The 24,806-nt window shown below is 42.8% G+C and overlaps 1 protein-coding gene across 1 annotated transcript; it reads left to right on the top strand.

Moving 5' to 3' along the window:
- Nucleotides 1-1,632: 1,632 nt before the first annotated feature.
- Nucleotides 1,633-24,269, top strand: LOC126095522 (myrosinase 1-like). Its single transcript, XM_049910305.1, has 11 exons — nucleotides 1,633-1,792; nucleotides 6,291-6,424; nucleotides 10,923-11,057; nucleotides 11,143-11,265; nucleotides 12,234-12,417; nucleotides 14,867-14,961; nucleotides 17,668-17,815; nucleotides 20,863-21,011; nucleotides 23,180-23,314; nucleotides 23,747-23,853; nucleotides 24,143-24,269. The coding sequence occupies exons 1-11, from the start codon at nucleotides 1,633-1,635 to the stop codon at nucleotides 24,267-24,269; spliced, it is 1,497 nt and encodes a 498-aa protein (XP_049766262.1).
- Nucleotides 24,270-24,806: the final 537 nt, after the last annotated feature.

Below are 24,806 nucleotides of genomic sequence, written 5' to 3'. Positions count from 1 at the left end.
ATTTTTACACAGTCCAATCTATCCACAGTCACTAATGATGATTTATTATGAAATGATGAGGACAACACAAACACCCAGTCCCCGGACAGAGAATATCCCTAACCTGGCCGGGAATCGAATCCGAGACCCCGTGATCCAGAGGCAGCAACACTAGACACTAGACCACGAGCTGCAGACATATACATGACGAACGAATGTGAATGTCGTGTGACTAGGGCCTCCCGTCGGGTAACCCGTTCGTCGGGTGCAAGTCTTTCGATTTCAGACCACTTCGGCGACTTGCGCGTCGATGGGGATGAAATGATGATGATTAGGACAACACAGCACCCAGTTCCTGAGCGGAGAAAATGTCTGACTCAGCCGGGAATCGAACCCGGGCCCTTAGGATTGATATTCTCTCGCGCCGACCACTCAGCTACCGGGAGGCGAACACATACACATGATGAAATGAAATGGGATGAAATAATTTCTGACTCGGCTGCAGTTAAGCACTGAAATAAGTTCACTGGCGAAAAGTGAAAATTCCTGGCATGTCCGAAAGAACAGACACCACCCATATATAAATGCATATACGGCTAGACGAACGTAAGATCTCTCTCTCTCTCCTGAACTCTTGAGGGACTGCAGCCAATGCCGTCGAGCACTGAGTACGACGGACAAGGTCGATACATCAGTAGTGTGCGGCAAGATGGGAATTTCGAGTCCTCCCTCGGGGTTGGCTGTATGTGTTGTCCTTAGCGTAAGTTAGTTTAGTTAGTGTGTAAGCCTAGGGACCGATGATCTCAGCAGTTTTGTCCCATAGCAACTTACGACAAAAAAATTTCATTTCATTTGATAATCAGATTTCTTGTCGTTGGGTCACAGAATTTAACAATAATGTACGTACAGAAAGAGCATGTGGCTAATATGTTGAATAAACAAAACGTCAGCTATGTGAAACTGCAAAGCGGAAATACTGTCTCAACTTTCTACCCAGCAGAAAAGAGTGATTTGTGTACACTGTTCTTCACCGCCGTTGGCCGCAGCTGAACTATGCAGATAGAATCAGTCTGAGGTGGAAAATATCCACCCAGGAGATGTTGAGAGCGCACGGAAACTGATGAAGATACCGACTGACAGATTGACAGGGACAGAGTCGCGTAGCATCTGCGGAGGAGCGGCTGAGAGAAAGGAGGAGTGTCTTTCCGACGTCTTTTATCGCTTCGTATGAGCTCAGCCACTGCCTACTATCTGGGAGATTACCGCGTTTTACCAAGAGATAAGGAAACGTAAGGCAGGTCCAGTGACTGTGCAAAATACCTCGCGGCAGATAAACTGCCGTTTGAAGTAAACACAGGGGGAAATTATACGCTGGGCTAATCGTACACCATAATGCTCGTCGCCGCAACAAAAACAGAGTTTGTTTACTTTTGCTTTAAAGTTCGAGCTCATCAAACAGGCATCTCGTGCCACAATGACGGACTATAAACAAGATGATACGAACGTCACACCCACGCCCATCTGAAAATTTCTCTAAGACTTTAATCGTCAATGTGTGTGCTCCAGCCTCACTGAAAACACATCTTGCGGTTAGATTAGGCAGATACGCAGAGTATAAAACCGTACATGCACAGGCAGATTGCAGCGGTGAAGATGAGGTCCTCCGTGTGCTTGCTCTTTCTTTTGGCAGCCGGTGTCCTGGGTCGCCCGGGAAGACCTGGAGCACGAGGACCTCCCAACAAATTCCCCAAGGACTTCATCTTCGCAGCTGCCACCGCGTCCTACCAGGTGGAGGGCGCCTGGAATGAAGGCGGTAAGAACTCTTTGTCTTCGCGCCTGAAACATTCGGTATTACCTACGCTTAAGCACCAGCATGTTCTTGTGTGTTAAAAGACAGAAATGCCGTGGAAGACCTTTCTCATGTGCAATTTGTCAAGGTGATAGTTTTTTTTCACTAAGACATTTTAAGTGCATGAATATTGCGAAGTTCATGGAGACATTGATCTCAATCAACACCTGCAGACATTTGGTGGCAATAGATATAAAATTTCTTACTCAAAAAAATAGACAAATCAAAAAGCACGATCGATTTCGCGCACGTACAACGACAGAGGTTATTCATGCGAATTACATGTCATATGAATGGCTGTTTATGAGGCAGAAACTGGTGTAATTGTTTAATATCTAACGTGGCCAAGTTCTTTGATAGCCGCACGGACTTCCATTGGATGGGACATTGTAATGTTGCCAACATAAGTTCTTCAATCGAGAACGCGAACTTATATTCAGAGAGTTGTTTGAGTCTAGTTGGGCCAGTACGTTCGTGAGTCATTCGGAATAAGAGTAGTGCAATTACGTGGAGCTCAAATAGATATACGAAACACGAGAATGATGTGGGCGATGAATAAAACAGAGGAAACCTAATGACTACAAAGAATATTAATTAATATTATTCGTGAAAGCGAAAACTACAGCATACGGACTGGATGACATTGTCTTATCTTCAAAAACTGTGAAGTCTGTTCAACCCGGTATGGTTTTTACTAATGTGTGACTTGATGAATGCTTGTACTGTGACGCAAGTATCTGCATTTGATGTGCTTCAAAAAGTCCACTCAACTAAGACTGCGCAGTAGTGACTGAAAAACATATGGATATTTTAATCAATAAATTATTGTAAGTGTGCAGGAAATTTTATTATCCGTAAATTGCTGACAGTTGTGGATCGTATTGCAACTAAAATATCTTGTGATGCTTTTGAACGAGGCGGGACAGGGGAAACGGTGTGACAAGTATATAGGACAATGTTTGTTTCGTTAGTCAAGTACAACTTTGGGTACAAGGTTGTCACAAGATGCAAAAATAAAACGGAATAACTGCCTTAAATGAAGGAAGCAGGGAAGTCAACGGGCAAATCATTGCAAACTACAAGCTGTTTCAAAAGATGCATCTTATTTCACAACACTGCATCTTTCATGTGAATGACGGCTGAAACTTGGGGTAAATTTTAACTTTCGCATCGAAAGTAAAAGTTCACTTTGGCGCCAGCTGTAAGGTACCAGTTCATGTCGTGTCGTTACCGGCAGGGGTCACTGTGGTGCAGCTATCTAGTTCGCTCGCTCGTTTGTTACACAATTAGTGTTGAATCGCGATGACGATAACACGGCAACAAAAGTAGTTTTGCCTCCTAGGTCGCATGATCTCAAGGTTTGCGACTTTTTTGTGGAGAGTTGTGAAAGACGCCGCTTATGTGCCACTCTTTCAGCAGCTTTGGGCATATTACGACGCCGCACAGCAATAGCAGTGAATGCAGTAACTTCAGACGTGGGAATAGTTTGACTATTGCCTTAATTTTTGACGGATTAACCGACAGTGGTAAACAAAACGGTCTAGATGGAACTCCGGTCAGAACTGATGTCGTATGCTGAACGTGAGGTAAAGGAACAAACAGCCCTTTTTCTGTCTTTGGTGTGAAACTCGTGTTGCTCTGGAACAGAAAATGCTATCTAAAGCCAGTGCTGGACATTCTGGACCTGTTGGAGAACGAATAGTCCGGATGGAACAGTTTTTCTTTTCTTTCTTTTGCTTGTGCTTTTTCCCACAATGACGCAGGGTCGGCAAGGTTAAACGGATTTTGCAAGGTTAATTTAAGGGGTGGCCGGATGCCCTTCCTGCCGCCACACCGTACCCCCTGGGACGGAATTAGTGTACCCCAATTGTCTGTGTCTATAGTGCGAATGTGTTCAGATGCCTGCGAGCCGTGCAACTGAGGCGGGACGTGGGGACCAGCCCAGTATTCACCTAGCGGGATGTGGAAAACCGCCTAAAAACCACATACAGGCTGGCCGGCACACCGGCCTCCGTCGTTAAGCCGCTGGGCGGATTCGATCCGGAGCCGGCGCGCCTGCCCGAGTCCAGGAAGCAGCGCATTAGCGCTCTCGGCTAACCTTGCGGGTTCAGTCCGATCGTACCGATGTTGGAAGCAGAGTTTCTCGCATGAGACGTTTACTCATTCACACAAGAAAACTGCTTCATTTAAAGAGGGTGAAGGAAGATATGCTGACAACTGACCATGAAAGACTGGAAACTTCTTTTGATGAATATATTTTCTGCTGGTATATGATAGATGCACGGCATCATGTTCATCACGAACGATAGAAAGCCTTTTGAAGTAACTTCGTAGGCCACTAATGCTGCAAGCTCCCGGAGACCTTCCCGTGTTTTAATGACGTGGAATTAGTTCACTGGTCCAGGCAACTAGATCGAAGTGTCAGAACGGCTCCATCGAACTGCAGGACATTAAAGTTCCGCAGAATTCCTTGTCAGATTAACGATGATAGTAACATTACCAAACTTGTCATCCAAGATGCTGATTGTCGAGTCTGTCTAAATCTCTGGCTAATTGCTGCGAGGAACTTTCGAGAGTAATGAAGTGGCAGGACTGCTACATAAACTTACAACCTATGTGAAAACCTTTCGTAGGACCTGAAACAACATCAGAGTCGATATTTACTTAACGTGCCAAACGACGAATTTTTGCGGGGTGCTGTCCTCACATCCAAACACTTCGGGAGTGCCTACCACAGCGAATCACAGAAAAGCAAATAAGTCGCCAGGTTTTGATGGAATCCCAATTCGAGGTTACAAAGAGTACTCTGCAGCATTGGCCCCTTACTTAGTCTGGATTTACTGAGAATCTCTCGTCCAGCTCAAAGTTACAAGTTATTAGAAAAAAGCGCAGGTGACTAGTGTACATAAGAAGGGTAAAAGAATGGACCTGCAAAATTACAGAGCAATATCTTTTACATCGGTCTGTTGCAGAATCCTTGAACATATTCTCTGTTCGAACACACTCAATTTCCTTGAGAGGGAAAAGCTTCTGTCAACAAAACAGCACGATTTTAGAAAGCATCATTCGCGCGAAACTCAGCTTGCCTTTTTCTCACATGAGATCTTGTGAAACATGGATGATGGGCAACATGCGGATTCCATATTCCTACATTTCCGTAAATCATTTCTCACGGTCGCAGACTGCCAAGGTTAACGAAGGTACAAGCATACTAAACAGGTTGCGAGGTATGTGAGCGGCTTGAAGACTTCTTTAGTGGCAGAAGCCAGTATGTTGTCCTCGACGTCGAGCGTTCATCAGAGACAAGGATATCGTTAAGGGCGCCCCAGGGAAGTGTAATAGGACCGCTGTTATTTTCTGTATACACAAATGATCTGGCGGACAGGGTAAGCAGCAGCCTGTCGCTGTTTTCTGGTGATACTGTGTTGCAAGGGAAGGTGTCGTCGTTGACTGGAGGATACAGGATACAGGATAACTTAGATAAAATTTCTAGTTGGTTTGATGAATGACAGATATCTCTAAATGGAGAAAAACGTAATTTAATGCCAATGAAAACCAAAAAGAAATCAGTAATGTTAGAATACTGTATTAGTAGTGTGTTTCTCGACACAGTCACATCGATTAAATATGCAGGCATAAAGTTGCAGAGCAGTATAAAATGGAATGAGCATGGTAAGGAATGTAGTAGGCAAGCGAATGGTCGACTTCAGTTTATTGGTAGAATTTTCACAAAGTGTGATTCATCTGTAAAGGAGACCACATATAGGACATTCGTGCGATCCATTGTTGAGTACTGTTCGAGTGTTTGAAATCCACACCAGGTAAGATTAAAGGAAGACGTGGAAACAATTCAGAGTCTGGCTGCTAGATTTATTACCGGTAGGTTCTATCAACACGTAAGTATTATGGAGATACTTCGGGACTCAAATGTGATTCACTGCAGGGGAAGCGATGTTCTTTCGGAGGAGCACTACTGAGAAAATTTAGAGTACCGGTATTTGGAGCTGACTGCAGAACGATTCTGTTGCCGCCAACGTGCATTTCGCGTAAGGACCACGAAGATAGGATCAGAGAGCTTAAGGCTCGTACAGAGGCATATAGGTAGTCGTTTTTCCCTCACACAATTGGCGAATGGAACACTAAAGGAAATGACTAGTTGTGGTACTGGGTACCCTCCGCCACGCACAATAAGGTAGCTTGCGGACTATGCATGAGCTGTAGCATATATTTCATCCACCAATACTCCTCCAACCGAATTCTTTTAATAAAACCAAATAGCGTTCTCATTCTAAACATTTTATGATATGTTTTTTCTAACCGCCAGTATCCTGAGATACATGAGCGAAGAATCTGTGCAGAGTGATATTCAATGTAAGTTGGTGGCTGGAGAACAAAATACTTACCCTCATGTAATAATTCTTCTTTGTACAATGTTTTAACTGTTGATCAATATGTGTTGCAGGAAAGGGTGAGGGCATTTTCGACCGTATGTTCCACACAATTCCGAACATCACCACCGATGGCAGCAATGGCGACGTGGCGTGTGACTCCTACCACAAGTACGAGATAGACATACAGCTCGCCAAGGATATGAACGTGAGTGTTGTTCGCAGTTGTATTAATCTTAGAACATATTGGTGATCCTCTACAAAAGTATGATCTGTTTTAATGTCTAATGTGATTTTTGATTCATTATTTACCGATACACAAAATAAGAGCGCCGTAGCTTCAAAATTCGTAGGAGTCTGAAAACTGACGATGCTTGTAATGCGCTGCTTGAGATATCAACACAGATTTCAGTTTTCTAGATAAATTGAAAATCAAGAACATTATTCACTCGATAGCCTTCAGTAATAGTAGTCTGATTAATTATATTGCTTGGCAATTGTTAAGGAATAACTGACACTTGCTAAGGGATAACTGGCAATTGCTATGGAGCAATCGGCAAATGCTGCGGAACACCCAGCCAATAATAGCAAAAGGAAATATGGAGGTCGGGACGGGTTAACTCCAGAGAAACCTGTTCACGAATAACCTGGATGCATTGGATAGTTCATGCATCATGGTGTTTCACGAAGGTCGTCGTCGAACCTATTAGCGTGACATTCGGGCTTGTGGTACGGCAACACGTCTTCGAGATATCATTTGAGTGGACGAGCAGATGGAAGGCTCGAAGCTGATCGGGGTGTCACTACTATGGCCACAGTGATGGGAGTCTACAAATGTGTCATCTAGGAAGTAAAAAAGGCCGCTGAAGATGAAGATGCCATGCGAAAGCATGTCCGTGGTTGAATGCGGACCACCACACCGAAAAAGGATCGATACGTAGCCCTAGAAGGGAAAAGAAAGAGACATCTCACTCTTAAGTAGATCGCTGCAGACCCTGCAGCCACTACCGCTGCCCGTGCCTCTACCCTGAACCATTTCGCGGCGATTAAATCAGGCTACCTTCTATGATCGGAAGCCTGTTAAATGCATCTCACTACAGTCGTGCCACGGCCGGTCAAGAAAGCGTTCGCTGGTATAAGGAGCATGTTGGCTAGGGTTCAAAATGGTTCAAATGGCTCTGAGCACTATGCGACTTAACTTCTGAGGTCATTAGTCGCCTAGAACTTAGAACTAATTAAACCTAACTAACCTAAGGACATCACACACATCCATGCCCGAGGCAGGATTCGAACCTGCGACCGTAGCAGTCCCGCGGTTCCGGACTGCGCGCCTAGAACCACTAGACCACCGCGGCCGGCTTGTTAGCTAGGGGCAGCAACAGAGGTCCGGAGTCATGTTATTCGATGAATCCTGTTTCTCTGTAGCAAGTGATTCTGGCCACAGGTTAATGCGGAGAAAGGGGGGAACACGTTACACACCACAGAATGTTCATGAACGTCACTGGTATTGCCTAGGAGTTATGGTGTGTGCAGACGTTATGCACAATGACCGAACACCGCTGCATATCTTTGCGCGAAGTAACAGCACAGCGGTAATGCAGGAACACTATTCTAGATCATGTCCGTATGGTTACGGGAGTAGTAGGTCCTGACTTGCTCTTTACGGACGACAGTGCCCACTCACACCAGAATGTTGAGGTGTCGGACACACTGGAAAGTCAAGATATTGAACTTAACGGATTTCTCTGTATACTCTCCTAGCCCAAACCCTATACCCCATGGCCGGCCGGAGTGGCCGAGCGGTTCTAGGCAGTACAGTCTGGAACCGCACGACCGCTAAGGTCGCAGGTTCGAATCCTGCCTCGGGCATGGATGTGTGTGATGTCCTTAGGTTAGTTAGGTTTAAGTAGTTCTAAGTTCTAGGGGACTGACCACCTCAGAAGTTAAGTACCATAGTGCTCAGAGCCATTTGAACCATTTTTTGAGCCTATACCCCATGCCTGGTATGCTCTTGGCAGACATACTGCTCTACGAACACCGTCTCTCCTAAACGTAAAATACCTCAAAACCGCCTTGAGAGAGGGATGGAGCAGTATCTCCCAAGGACGCCTCAACACTTTTGTAGCCATTATGAGTAACAGTTGCAAAAAGTGCATTAATGGCCAAGGATGACATACTCCTCACTGAGTGTCAGATATCAGTCTTTATGTCGGTGTCCTGTGTCAAGCATAAATATTGTTTATATCTGTTAGCCTGCTTTCTCTCCCTCCGTTACTGTGTTTCATGTCAACCATTACTGCCTATGGTTAACTAGTCTAGCTGTTCCTTAGAAATTATCAACCAGTGTATTTGTCATACCCAAAGGAAAAACACCAAATAATTCATTGCAGATGACTATTATGTGTCGTAATCGACGCCAGTATGATGTAATCATTAACTAAAGAAGTGAAAAGGATGTTAAGTCAATGTCGAGCATCAGGACGCTTTCTGTATTGTATAAGGAATAATATGCGGAATACGATTCGTCATCAAATTCTCCGAATTCATTATCCTCAACTGCAATTGCTTGGCTATGTATAATTTGATGAACGAAGCATTACGCTCTGGTACCATTCCTAAGCTATAAGTCTACCATTCTATATCATACCCTTTTGTCAGTAAATACACTGAGGCTTGCAGAAGTGTTACATAACTAAGAGATGAATGATCAGAGAGCCACGGCCTTGCGGCAGTTCAGCAGTACCGATCGGGTAGCTCAGCTGGCGGAGAGTAGGTCTCACTAGGAACAAAAGAAAAGAAATAATTTCGCAGAAGTTTAGAAAAGTGTCGCTTGTTTCGTAATATGGTCATGTTCTTGCGAGACCAAATGTAGAATTCAGTTAATTAACTTGTTCTTTGAGGGAATAATTCAGAAAAAGCATTTTTGTAGGATAGCTATAACTGAATGTAGCCCTCTCTTGAAAGGTATGAAATACTCAAAAAATATGAAGGTATTTCTACTAAATGTTCGAAATTGCGAATCAAAACGTAATATACTTAATCGTTTAAAGATTACTATTGCGTTTAGAAGTGCTTGTTCTATATTAATATCATGTTCTCTGTTAACAACTTTTTATAATTATAAAACGTCGTTTCACACTCAGAGGAACGGAGGAAACAATCAGTGTGTTAGCAGTTCTTGCGCGTGTGTTTGTGGGTGCTATAATCATAAGGGGCCATCTGATTCTATGTTGAGAAAGTTTAATTTAATTATTTATGTACTTAGTTACGCTGATCGGTATACGGTCTTAAGGCCATCGCTCACAGCCATTCAGGCTTTCCTCTTGAGGTTCCCTTTCTAAACACTGAAGCCAGTAGTAGTCGTGTTCTATACATCTGAAAAATAATAGTAATGAAAGACAAATAATAGTAATAATCGTAATGGTGATTATAATGAATATCATAACGTACCGAATTGATCGACGGAGGGTGGCGGAGAGCGCTAATGCGCTGCTTCCTGGACTCGGGTAGGTGCGCCGGCCCCAGATTTAATCCGCTAGGCGAATTAGCGGGGGCTGGTACGCCGAAAAGCCTGGATGTGGTTCTTAGGCGGTTTTCCACATCCTGCTGGGTGAATACCGGGTTGTTTCCCACATGTCGCGTCAGTTACATGACTCGCAGGCATCTGAAAACGTTCGTACTATTCCATGGCTTCCACTGGATGCAGACAGCTGGGGTACACTAATCTCGTCCTGAGGGGTACGATGTGGCGGCAGGTAGGGCATCTGGCCACCCTCTGCATTTAACACAGCCAAATCAATAGTAACACGGCCGGCCCCACTTTGACGCAGGACAAAAACACCAAGGAAGACAGCAAGAAATAACTAATTATAAGGATCATATTAAAAGAGGCGAAAACACATTTTTAATATCGCAGCAGTTTGGCATCTAATACCAAATGGTTACTAACAAAGACCGTGACAACAATAGGGGGAGAATAAGCTTAGTTAATTGATGGCAGCGTCATAGTAATAGCGATAAAGGAAGGGGAAAGTTGAAGAAACAGGAATGGTGAAAACAAAAACAGACAAGAAATAACGTGAATTTATAGGGAAAAGTAGGGAGGGGGTGGAATCGTCAATGCGGGACAAGGAATGTGGGGTAAAATTACATTCGTGGACAAAAAGAAGACTATTTAGTTATATCGACAGCGAATCTACATTAGTGCTAAGAAGCTGAAATAAAGTTAACATATCATCAGTTCGAGGAATGGTTTGAACAACACAGTGCTTCATTAGGCATGGTCGTATGCCGATGCCTTCCTGCGACCTTCGAGCTGACTTACACGGCCAGGTAACATATAAAAATTTAAATTTCGTTTTGATTGATGTACGATTTTCGATTATACGTAGGCTAGTGGCCAGTTCCACATGCCTCTCCATACCGCATCCTGTGACGCGATTGGCAGAGGATGACACGGTGATCGGTCGGACACTACTGGCCCGTCCAAGGGCACAGGGAACTTAACCTTTACCTCGCTAGTCAGTTTGTTCTAGAAATTAAATGTAAATGACTTACAGACTATTTTAGCGCTATAAAAGGATACATCAGAAGTTTGGATTCCACAAAGTAAACCTAATGCTGAGTTCGTGAAAAATGAGTAGGGACAAAGTCAAACGTAATTTGAAATTCTAAGCGACTCTGTCAACATTGTGTTTGTGCCGCAGGTGGACGCATACCGCTTCTCCGTATCGTGGCCCCGGGTTCTCCCCACAGGAGACGTCAACAACATCAATCCGGAGGGAATCGACTACTACAACAAGGTCATCGACGGCTTGATCGCCAAAGGCATCACCCCAGTGGTAAGAGCAACCTCAGAGATTCGGCTTCTCTACCTTGACATTAGATCACTAATCAAAAGTGACGTGGTGTATATGCTTGTTGCAGGTGACGATGTTCCACTGGGACCTGCCACAGGCACTGCAAGACATCGGAGGTTGGCCAAACCCCAGGCTGGCAGACTACTTCGTCGAGTACGCCAGAGTGCTCTACGACAACTACGGTGACAGGGTAAGCGACAAAAGAGTGTTCTGGGGTTACCAAACCCGCGTACAACTATGCATCTTCTTATTCAATATTACGCTGGAATTAACTACTCAAATATAAGGAAAAAGGCATTTCCATCAACAGTTAGTCGTTCGAGACTAAAAATATGTAGCTTAATAGAAACGACGCTGTCTTGACATAGAAAAACCAGAAGCAGAAAAAAGGTACGAGAGTTCTATTGCGATGAAATAGATGTATTGAAACTTGCAACCGTGATGGTACACAGTCATGACTGTCTATAAATGTGCCTCTGATTGCAAAAATGATCTTCAATTTCGTTTATTGAGCCATGATCGATTTCGGTGCCACTATCACCACCTACAGATGCAGCTGTTCACATTAACAAACATTTTAATGTAGTAGCGCAATGGGCCACTGTTTTTCCTTCCGACTGTCCACAGAAAAAGTCATATATTCCGAGAACTGTCGCTGTCGCTTGTTCATTTAACGCTTCTTGCGTTTGTCTTATGCCATCCGGAATCTATATCACAGTGACGAAGTAACTTCATCAAACCTACGCTAACTCTAAGAGCAACGCTGCGTGTTCTATACACACCACAAGGTGCACGCTACAGAGAAGTGCGTGCGCACAATGACGCTATTGTATGGAGTGTCATATGGTACAATGCTACTTGTCACTGTGTACTGGCACACCACCTTCTGTCTCACGGGCATACCACTGTATGGTGTCTCGATTTCTGGTTTCGTCCTCTAAACGTAGGTGATCTTAGTTCCATCTGCATGTGGCCCCATCTCACTGTCTGCACTTAGTAGCGCGTCAGTTGCTCAACCAGTTGTTGGTTGCAGATATCAAACATTTATCGCTCTACCACATAATTAGACTGAGGTGATATCCAATAGATTAAAGTAAACGAACATAGGATGAGAGCTATAGTCCTGTTTAATGAACTAACCACGTGTTGTGTGAGCAGGTGAAGTGGTGGCAGACGTTCAACGAGCCGGCCAGTTTCGTCTCAGGATACTCTGGAGGCTACATGATCGCCCCGGGCATCAACTCGTCAGGCGTGGGAGACTACATGGCGGCCTACACCCTGCTCAAAGCACACGCTGGGGCCTACCGCCTCTACGACGAGAAGTACCGACAGACTCAGAAAGGTAAATATCGTTCGTCATTATGGCTCCGCTGACGAAGAGTGAAGCAAATGTGAGCCACGTGGTATTCAAACTTGAGTAACCATCTTTGGCGACCCGGTAAATGAAATTCTAAAATCTTTTAAAAAGATCTGTTTACTGTAAACGCAAGTCTCATACCACGCAAGTCATGTAGTGAGCGATCTCAACAAGTGAGGCCTACTAGGTTTGATTAGTACAGCTCGTCCCATTTACATTATACGAACCAAAGATCACAATTTGCCTTTAACAGTCACTTCACACCCTGTACGTCACTGCGTCTACAACTAGGTATACACTAAGCACCTCGTTGTATGCTGGGGAGTACTCCACGTCAATATTAGCCTGTTCTTATTCTGTATATTTGCAGACTGAAGCGACGAATGAAAGTTGTACGAAGATCGAGATTCGAACCCGGGCCTCCTGCTCACTAGAAAGGTGTGCTAACCTCAACGCAACCGGGCACAGTGGCTTTGCACAACTACGTGGACTACCCTAGCACGCCTCGTCAATGCAAATTCCCATTCACGCCTCAGTCCACTCGCTATTCTCCATAAACTCGAACAGCATTTAGAGGAATTTGGATTGAGGAGCGGGGCGTGATAGGGGAGTTCACGTAGTTGTGCAAAACCACTGTGGCACGTTGCGTAGTGATTAGCGCACCTGTCTAGTGAGCAGGAGACCGGGGTTCGAATCTCGGCCTTGGCACAAATTTCCATACATCGCTTCAGCATGCATACATGCGATATAGATATTTGAGACCTGAAAAGGTTTCTGGAACTATACAGTCTCATTTGATTATTCCTATTCTATTCCGTTTACATATGGTGTGGGTGAAAATTGATTGTCTGTGTGCCACTATAAACTCTTATCGTTCTCTCACGATCGCTGTGCAAGATAAAATAGCATTGTTGCGCAATAAACCTCGATAACTTATGTTACAGAATGTAGTACTGTTAAAGAGGAATAGTAAGCTTATCTCCTAGCAATCAAAAAAGTCTCTCCCTAAAACTCTGTATCAGCTCCTAAATTTGTTGAATTCCTTTATTTTTTTTTTCACGGAAGCTCAACAATGCCTTACTGAGCTTGATCTTCTGCAGAACACAAGCTGATAACTGCTGATGCAGAGGTCTATCTAAATATTTATCAGTTTAGTGCTAAAAGCAATCGAGTTTAGATGTTAAGACGACCGCTGAAGGCAACTAACGTTCGCGTTGCAGTCCCACAAAGAGCAGTGTAGGTTTGTTAAAAATATAATTTTTATTCGGTATTAGTTCCAATTTTGTACGTTGTGCCGCACTCAGTGTCTGTAGAATAAAGACGCACTTTCTAACATTAATCGCTGTTGCAGTACAAATTCATGGTGCCACGAATCGTTGTGAGTCGTTACGCCCATATTCTGTTTTTACACTCGTTCTGAGGTTAGCAAAATGTGGCGTCCCGGTAACCAGCAACGAGAGACGTTTAGATTAACGTCTGCAACGTAGCAGTAGTACAAAAATAGGAAATCGCGAATTGGTGAAAGGAAAGCAAGTGGTTGGAAGGGGATGGTGGTTATTGCTTTGTTCATAATTAAAATTAATATTCCTGAGCATATTTGCTCTAATAAAATATTACATAAATCTAATTTACAATAACTTTGTATATTATCATATTGGCATTATCCCGTTGGATTTCCCAAACACAACGACTCTTATGTAGTTCTCTTAAAAACTTAAGGATCTTGCTATCACATGACATGTTATATCAATACATTGCAGAAAACCCTGATTCGAGTGCAGCATTGTTCAGCTAGATATCAGATCAATGAGATACACACTGGATATACCTCACCACTGAGTGTGCAAGTTCTGCACGAAATGTCGAGTTTTACCAATACGCAAGACACTGCGCAGAGATTGCGCATGACATTTGCAGATAGAGATGATGACACATCTTATTTGGTTCGCCCCGACGAAATTCACAAATATTTGGTCCATACAACTTGTATAACTACGAATCAGCGTTACACTGTCTGATGATGTTGATGACTAATGGTTTATGTCACTAAACACCGTGGGCATCAACGCCCTGCTACAGGCCTCGACATTTCATAAAATTGTTTCATTTCGTCTATGAGAATAGTCCTCAGCGACCTTTAATGTGAATACGCTCTGGGCTTTTGAGAGAAGTTTGTGAATAACTTTCAAACCATCTTTGACTTCCTCTGGGTGAAAATTGGGGACATGATATTCATTTCAGTTATCTTTGCTGTCCTATCTCTGCGTATTAAATACACATACATTTCCTATCTTTCAAAACTGTTAAACATGCTACCAATGCTTTCTACTTACATTAATTTGCTGAAACATCGTCCACTTGTTAGTGCCTCGTGTGTTGTTTCTCTTAGCTATCGTACAGAGTGTATAACTGGCATGTATCTCTCTTATCACAGGAAAGGTCGGCATCACAATTAATAACATGTGGTATGAACCCGCCACCGACTCTGCAGCAGACATTGAGGCAGCAGAACGGAAGATGCAGTTCTACGTAAGTACCAGGAACTCTTATAACCTTTCCTGTATTACAATAAGGATGTTAGTGCCCTTCAGATGGAGGGGGAAGGCTCTGATTAACACGGTGTGCCATAACATTACTTAAACAACCAGCCATCCAACGTTAATTCCTGGCTAAATCTGAACAACTGTTTCTTCAGCGTTTCATTCATTATGAGACAATGTTCTTAGAACCATTCCTGTGTTTTGCTTTTCTAATAGTGATCAGACAATGTTATGTCATCAGGTCCTAAATATACTGTTCAAGACGAAATGCAACCCACTGAATGACTTTATTAACATTGTTTATAGTCCTTATAGTCACGAATCAACATACTAAGGAAAGCTACGCTCTAAGACAAACAAGTTACGTACCATGAAGGAATTATCCAAATGGAACAAATGGAACGGAAATCGGTAGATGGGCTGTACACGTACAGACATACAAATGATTGCAATTTCAGAAAAATTGAATGTTTTATTCAAGAGAAAGTGCTTCACAAATTGAATTCGTCACTAGCGCGTTGGTTTACTTCTGGGCCTTATGCAAGCAGTTATTCTGCTTGGGATTAATTGGCAGAGTTTCTGTTTGTCCTCCTGAGGGATATCGTGCCAAATTACGTCCAATTGTTGCGTTAGATCGTCAAAATCCTGAGGTGGTTGCAGGGTCCTGCCCATAATGCTCCAAATGTTTTCAACCTGGGAACATCCGGCGACCTTGGTGGCCAAGGCAGGGTTTGGCAAGCACGAAGACAAGCAGTAGAAACTCTCGCCATGTACAGGTGGGTATTATTGAATCGTAAGCCCAGGATGTCGTGCCATGAAAGGCACCCAAACAGGTTATAGAATATCGTCGACGTACTGCTGAGCTGTAAGGATGCCACCCATCCAGCCATAGGGGTCCTGCTATGAAATGAAATGGGGCCCAAGACCATCACTCTTGGTTATCGAGCCTTATGGCGGGCTGCAGTCACGCCGGTATCCCACCACTGTCCTCGGTCTTTCCAGACACGTTTTCGGTACGGAATCTTATTCCTGGAGTAGAAGCGATGGGATGACGCACTGACTGTCAATCGCCATACGGCTTGACAATCAGGAGTGAAGGTCTGGGGTGCCATTTCATTTCAAAGCAGGACATATTTTGTTTTCATCCACGGCGCCCTTATATCACAGCGGTACTTCACAATATTTTACGCCCCGTAGAAAAATTTTGTAGCAATATGGGCAGTGCTCTCCAAGCATCTCGGGATGTTGCGAATTTAACGCGCCAGTTGGACTGAATTTGGCACGATATCGCTTGGGGAGGACTTGCAAAAACTCTGTCAGTCAATGTACAAGGGCCGAAGGCAGACAATCGCGTTATTGACTTGCTCAATTTGGCAAAGCACTTTCTCTTGCATAAATCATCCAATTTTTCTCAAATTTTAATCACTTGTTTGTCTGTACATGTATGTCACTTCTACAGATTTCCGTCCCATTATATGTTTTGGTCACTGATGTGAACAATTGCATCCCCACAATAAAACTAGATTCTACACATACACAGAAAATATTGCGACTTTTTCTTCCATGTAAAAAAGTTATCGAATTTGTTAGAACGAATGTTCCCTTGGATTTAATTCAGTTCCATCGTCATTTCCGCTTCTTACTGTTTCAAACCAAAGGGATGTTAGTGATTTCAAGGATATAAATCTGTTGGGAGAACACGAACATCGAAGAAAAGGAATAGGAGTATTGGGGTTTAATGTCCCGTCGACGACAAACAAATAGTTCAAATGGCTCTGAGCACTATGGGACTTAACTTCTGAGCTCATCAGTCCCCTAGAACTTAGAACTACTTAGACCTAACTAATCTAAGGACATCACATACATCCAGTCTGGAGGCAGGATTCGAACCTGCGACTGTAGCAGTCGCGCAGTTCCAGACTGTAGCGCCTAGAGCCGCTCGGCCACCCCGGCCACTGCCATTCACTTCACAGTGGTTTACAGAGTATAGATGCAGATGTAGATTTATGCGCATCTGTTGGCTTCACCTGCAAACAAATAAATCGTCACTTTCAAGCCTTACTTAGGTATCTAGCTACCCTACAGGCCAGCGTTCACCATCCTTACGGAAGTCACATGTCACATAGTACAAAGATCAGGGGCGAAAGAAAAGTCTGTACAGTAATGGAGAACGCAACAGGACCATGCCTGGAAAAGTACTGTGGTGTTCAAAGGAATCTTCATATTGATGACTGCTTTACTGTAGTCAACACCCACTTACAACCTATTCCATTAACAGAGTTTGTCTGCAGCTGTATCATAGAAAATCCCAGAAGGGTCCAGAAGAACAGAAACTGTCGCAGATGATTCCAATTGATAAGTACTGCAAGCGAGCAGCTTGCTAGAAGGGTCGAATATAAGTCAACATGAGCTCAGCTGCACATGCCTTAATTTTTAGCATGTCACTACTGGACATGCCCATGTCGTCAAGCGTCTCCTAGTTTCCGCATTGACAGTGCGACCAACACTTAATTACTTTCAGTACTCTTTCCAAGACTAAAAGAAATTCCATTCGTTTTGCCAAAATCACATTTCACACTCCAAATATATGCAACTATTTAACGTATGAGCATCTGAGACAGTATGCGTGGAAGAATTACTAGCTTAAAATTCTGCATTTAGGCAACTGATTTCACCTAAGGAATTTATGTTCCAGTCTGGCCTGTACAGTCACCCGATTTTCACGGCTGAGGGAGACTGGCCTGAGGTGGTGAAGCAGAGGATTGCGGCAAACAGTAAGGCTGCGGGCTACCCCAGGTCTCGACTCGTGGAGCTCACACCACAGGAGGTGGAATACATCAGGGGTGAGTAAACGACACCAGCCACAGCCAGTGCGGTCTGCTGGGCTTGTTCGTGCTTGAATTCTACCCATAATAAAAGGTTCTTCGAAAGTACTTCCAGGGTTTCGGATGACCACAGCATGATAACATCAAGAAATACGAAAAAACTTCTCGTATCAGCGGATATAGCTTGTCTCCAAGTTTCTACTGGTAATATGCGCCGTGCCATAGTTGGAGAGCGCACTACTATCGGCAGGTTTTTCAGAATATGGCATGTAATAGATTGATGGGTACATTTCTTGTCGCTGAATTCGCTAAAAGAAAGTCAGTTGTGACGTTGAGCGTCAGTTTCGTGCCAGGTGTCGTTTAAAATCTCCAACCGACAGAAGAATCCATGAAGGTACGACAGATTCCGGTAGACTGGCTGCTTATGTAGTGTGAAGGAAACAAACTGTCCAGGACTATCAGCAGAGACAGTGAGCAATTGTGGGAATCGTTCGTCAGGAGCCTTAAGAAATAGTCGACACATGCGAGCAGAGAACTGTAGATACCACAGTCAAATGCCACCTCATCCTATACAATCGTCTGCTTGTGAAACCATACTGGATTCACTTGCGTGCGCTGACTGCTCGGCAGAATGAGCTTCGTCCTGTCTTTTGGAATGACTTGCAGTAACACAGAAATCGGTTTTCAGTGACAAAGCCACATTCCATGTATCTGGAAAGGTGAATTGTCATAACGTTCATGCTTTTGGCACAGAAAATACATAAAAAGATTACAGAACATATTCATGATTCACTTACAGTTAACTTCTTGTACGCCACATCCTCTTCTAAAGGTTTATGGACCATTTTTCTTTGCGGAGAAAATTGTGACTGGTTTCATGTACTTGGTCACACTGCAGTAATGGCTTATTCCACCGTTACAGCAAGGCAGCGGGGACTTCATTTTGCAACATGATGGTTACCTCAGTGTCGAATTGCTTCAGCATTGGATTGGTCATACTTCCTATCATAATGCTCTTCTTCTCCAGTGGTCCCCACAGTCATCTGTCTTTGATTTATAATTGTGGGTTATGTAAAAGACAGTCTGTTCCTGCATCTGCCATCACTAAATCTGAATAAGTGACAACGAAACATAATTAGTGCAATCGCTGATATCGACCGTGACTTGTTGAGATCCATACGTCAAGATTTTGGCTAAAGTATTGACATTTGCCACGTAGCAAGTAGTGCTTATACTCAGCACCTGTAATAAGTTAAAAACTTGGAAACATGCTCTCGTCACTGATACGTGTCTCTTTTCTGCATGTCTTGCAGTTTTCGTGCAGTCCTCTTCTGAAACCTCAGAGATACTTATCAATAATCCTGTTGGAATGCCACACACACATCACATTTCTACAGCTAGGAGTCATAGGGGACCGAGCTACTTACACTCAAGTAACACCTCATTGTTTTTTAATTCCTCACTCTTTTTCGTCAAACAGGAAAGACTCTCACAATGGAACAGTACATTTCTTAATAAGAAACGTTAGGGAGCAATCATACCCAAACCGAAAGTTCTATCTTGATATTGCTCCCATGCACTTAGGAAATACTGTAAAGTTTTTCTGTATTTTACTTAGAGTACTCCACTGTTTCAGTTGTTTTGCAGGGCCAGACTTTTCTCAGGTATAAATGTTATGAATAAGGAATTAACATCATTTTATTCTTGGCAAAATATCGAAGTGGAAACAAGGTCAAAATGCAGAGAAATGTATTCTTTTGGACGACATGAAGCGATAATAGTATCTTGAGCTTCGCTGTTAATGAGCCACTGTTGGATTCAGTTATGTTATACAAATGTCAGGAGATGAAAACATGGAGAGGCATGAAGTGACTGATCATGTAGGTACAGTTTGTATAACTTGAGCTTCATACTTTGATTCGCTGATAATGCTGATAAGTCTTTGACCTGTCACTTCCAGAATTGATTAAGTGTATACAAAGAAAGTTGGAGTCTCAGCTTTATTTGATGTGCACATGAGTATGCGAGAAACTATTTAAAATCTCTACTGAGAGATCCTCACGGGAAAATAGGTAATATCTAGAGAATATCTACAATGAGTATTCCAAGAACTAGTAACTGGGGTATGATCAAGAAACAGGCTCCAGCAATGGATGTTCCGTTCTCGTAGATACAATACAGATAAAAATTAGTCATATAACCGGTCATTGAATAGTGTACAAACAATCAAGCAACTAATGCTCTATCCGTAAATGGAACGAAGGATCTTCTGCATATTGCAGCTAAAGGACTAACGTTCCTATGCAGTGTACAGCTATTATCTCAGTATAAAAACACATAACATGTTCGCTAAGAGTACCAAACAAGTACTGCCTGTTATCTTCATGAACTGACAGTGAATTTATCTTGTTTGTAATAGTTATCAGTTGCTTTTAAGATTTTGACCCACGAAAAATGGATGGGGTGAATTTATCAGGTATAAAAATTAGAAATAAACCACATCATTTCAAACTCATATTTGTTACGATGTATATGTCAGTATTTCAGGATTACACCATTCTACCTCACTGGTTACCATTAGGTGTTATAGAGTATTCTTTTGTTTAGTTTTCATTACTGCGAAATTTCTGCCCTGGAGCCGTTAACAAATGTTTGCAAATCTATAGCCCATAAAAAATGGATCTTCAGATAACACAATGATAAGAACGAAAATGTACAAAGACACAGGACTATAGCGACGTCTCGCGATAATACTTTACAAGCATTTGAAATTAGTTTCGCAATAGAAATTGCACAGGAATGAAAACAAGATAAACAGATATTTTAATTAATTTAATAACAGGTAGTGTGGTGATCTTGCCTTTCAGACTATTTTTGGTGACCGTGAACCTTGACGCAACTGAATATTTCGCGTTTTCTATCGATAAGAGAAAAATCTGTCAACTTGTGCGATTTATGAAGTATTTTCTCGGTCCGTTTGTTGCATGGTTAAACAAACTTCTACATTTGTGAAAATGCTGTATTAGCTATAAGTACGTGTGTGACAGTGGACTATCCTATTTCAGGCACGTCTGACTTCTACGGACTGAACCACTACACGGCCAACCCAGTATCAGACGGCTCCAGCGGCTACGACCCCTCCATGGAGTTCGACGCGGGCGTCGTCATTGGGGAATACACGGACGCACCGCAGGGAGCATCCACCTGGCTAAGGGTTCGTAGCCTCGCTGTACAGAGAGTCACTCATTTCTGTCTGTCTTGTGCTTTATAGCTCTGCTCTGTGATGCATTTACAGAAACCAAACGAGAAACTTGCAAGATAGTACACCCAACGCCCTCGATTATTTGTTGTATACAGTGTGTTTCAAAAAAATTTAAACGAACTTTGGAGGCAAGTTCCTTACGACGAAAGAAGAAAAGAAATTCATATAATCATATGTGTGAAAATCCTTCGTTTTCGAGTTATTGATGGAAGTTAACATTCAACGACTTTCCAGGTGCAATCTAACAACGGCACTTAGCTATGCAGCCGTTTGACTCATTGCAACCTAGATGGTGTTTGTTGCCAGGGAGACTTATTTACATTCGTCTGTCTTCAACGTGTCCATTGTGTGTATTTACTAGAAGTACTGAGTTATCTAAAAGTGCTTCTTTCACACATGGCAGGATGTTTATTTCGTGAACGGCCACCCACATACAACCACACAAATGTTACTAGACACAAGACCGCACATCTGCGTTAGACGGCTTTTCCAGAGCGAAGACAACTGAGTCATCCAGCCTCTGGTGCTGTGTATCGGTGCGTTGCCGAGTTCAGATCCTTAGCATCACAGGTTGTTAATCGAAAAAGACCACGTGTTGCTTATACGCTTGGCAAGAAAAATCACATTCTATGGGCTATCGAAGAAGAGCCTGACATCAGCGCAAGACATGTGGCCCTGGAATATCGTACATCTCCAAGGTCAGCATGGAAGATTCTTCACGAACGACTCACGTATCCGTACCATCTTCAACTTCTGCAGGCCCTCACGCCTGTCGATCACGCACCAAGGGAGAACTTTTGCCAGTAGTATGTCGCACAAACTGCCAATCCATTGTTTGTCTCTTCAGTTTTGTTTATAAACGAGGCAACGTTTAGAGGACGTGAAACAACAAATTTCGGCGACCAAACCATATGGGACGATCTCAGTCCTCATGCTACAATACAGGCTAGATATCAACATCAGTTTAATTGGATGTGACTGTCTGGTAGGGTCATACGTTCTCCAAGCATGTCTTACAGGATCTGTCTAAAGGGACTTTATTCAGGACACTCCAACACCTAATAAAAGATGTGACCCTGCAAACAAGAAGAAACATGTGGTTTATGAGTGACGTAGCTACAGCACATTTAAGTCTCAGTGTAAGGGATGCACTTGCTGGTATCTACCGTGACAGATGTACAGGTATAACAGAACAAGTTCCATGGCCTGAACGTTCCTCCGACCTCAGTCCTTTGGATTATGATCTTTGAGAGCATCCTAAGCAATTGGCCTATGCAGCAGACCCCCCTCAGATGCATAAAAATCTTCAATGACGTATCAAGGAAGGCTGAAAAACCCTTCGAAACCATCAGGCAGTATTTGTAATGGCGCGACAGTCTATGTTTTGACCAGTGCATGCGTATTTAGAAGCAAGAGGGGACGTTTAGAGCATTTATTGTGAGTTAGTGACTCGATGAGCTTCGATTACCTAAGCAGGAAGTGTTCATATATAACTTGGAAACGGATTTTCGGACAAACTTTGATGTGAATTTTTTTCTTATATCGGTGAAAGGGACCTGTGTGAAAGTTTGTGGAAGTATTTTTGAAACACCCTGTATATCCCAGTTTCCTATCATCTCTACAGTTCGTATATCCTACAGCTCCCTCTAGTACCATGGAAACTACTCCCTGATATGTTAGCACATTTGCTACCGTCCTACCCTTTCTTCTACTCAGTATTCTCCACATATTCCAGTACTCGTCAGTATCCCACAAGCCATGATTCACTTCCATTCTACGCTGTACTCCATATGTAGACATTCAAAAAATTCTTCTTCAATCTGAGACCTATTTTGGATACCACTGGACTCCTTTTAGCGAAGAATTCCCTCTTGCCTATGATAGCTCGCTTCTTACATCCTCCTTGCCTTGTCCGACAAGCGTTATGTGTCTTACAAGATGGCACAGTGTCTTCCCCCCGCCTACCACAAGTTTATCGCATGTCACATGTCTGCTACATGCAATATTCTGCAGTAGCTTCACGTTTTAGACAATAAAAGACAAGGCACAGGAAAGCACCTGAACATTTCTACATGTTGTCCTTCGTGTCAGCACGTCTAATTGCCACATTATTCTTGCAGAGCACTCCTTGGGCCTTCCGCAAGCTGTTCAACTGGCTCGCCCAGCAGTACCCCGGCTACCCGATCTTCGTCATGGAGAACGGCTGGTCCGACACTGGAGAACTCGAGGACCAGGGCCGAATAGACTACTACACGGTGTGTACTCTGTCCATCTGTTTTGATGCAAAGGACATTATCAGAAACTTATGCTGTATTTCTTCAGTAGGTTGTCAATGGGAATTTTTTGGAAAAGTAGAAAATCCATACACAGGTCACATTTTTTGAAATATAGATGAAATTATTGCTGTTGCGTAGCATATAAGGAGACACTGTGGACACGCCACACTCACAAATATTTCTCAACAACATTTAAAAAAATAATTATCGTGTTATTTGTGAACATTGTAATAGAGCTCTCTGCAGTGGGACTTTGAAAATGTTGCACTACACCATCGCACCCATATTTGCATGAAACAGATAAATAGTGTTGGATTCGTTTTTTCTGTAAACGTGGTTCCATCATCTTAACCATTACATATATTTCTCAGCTTCTATTCATGAAAATATAGGTTCTTTTGTTGTTAACAGAGCTACTTGGCTGAGATGCTGAAGGCTATTAATGAAGACGGCGTCGACGTCATAGGCTACACAGCCTGGAGTCTCCTGGATAACTTTGAGTGGGGCACAGGATTCACGTAAGTAACTCTAGACAAACGTGATCAATTGCTCTCAAACATTGTTACTACTACTACGGGCTACGACATTCTCGGAGTATCTCAATTAGATAGCATAAAATATTTACTAATTCCAGGAGTACATATGCAAGATGTGTGTCTTGTAAACGTAACTGCTACGTCACATCTGTTATTACACCTAATCATGTATGTGTAACGTGATGACTAAAAAGGTACACTAATTGCAGCCATTAAATGCTTTCACTTCATGTGCAGCTTGTTTAAATATTGTACTTTTCTGTTGTTTCAGGACAAGATTTGGACTTCACTATGTGGACTTTAATGATCCGGATCGCAAAAGGACGCCTAAGGCATCCAGCAAGGTCCTTGGACAGATCTTCAAAACGAAAACACTTCCAGCTAAATACCTGAAGTAATGCCTGAGAATGTGTGCACTGTGGAAACAATAAAGAAACTGTGTTAATTACGCACATAATGTATTTTCTTCTCTAATACACCCACTTTCCATATATGACTTACGTAAACAGTATCTTCGATCTCCACCTGAAGACGTGATTTCCCATAATCTGGAATCGTTTCTCTGGAATAAGGTTGAAAAATGAACTGTTTCTGGCTCAGAAAGAGACCCATCAAACAAATTTTCTGAAGTTTTATGTTTTCCGTGAATTTCGAAACACTTAATACTTAAATACTTACTGTTGTAGCGTAATTTCTTGTTTCTAATAGGAAATGGTACACGCCTGGTCCATACAATCCTTACTCAACAACATATTTTCTGGTATAGTGTAGATCAGTTCTAGATCGATACAAATATCTTTCTCCAGATTTGTTACAACGGTAACTAATCATCGTTGTTGGAGTTCGGGGTTAAAAATTTCCCCCATTACTTTGAGGTAAATAATGAAAACTATAGGCAGACAGAATATTGTTCATAATCTTTCCTTCGTCTTGAT

This window comes from Schistocerca cancellata, chromosome 8 (assembly GCF_023864275.1).
Source record: "Schistocerca cancellata isolate TAMUIC-IGC-003103 chromosome 8, iqSchCanc2.1, whole genome shotgun sequence".
Lineage (NCBI taxonomy): Eukaryota > Metazoa > Arthropoda > Insecta > Orthoptera > Acrididae > Schistocerca > Schistocerca cancellata.
Note: the sequence above shows the minus strand (reverse complement) of the source record. Positions and strands in the feature narration are given on the sequence as shown.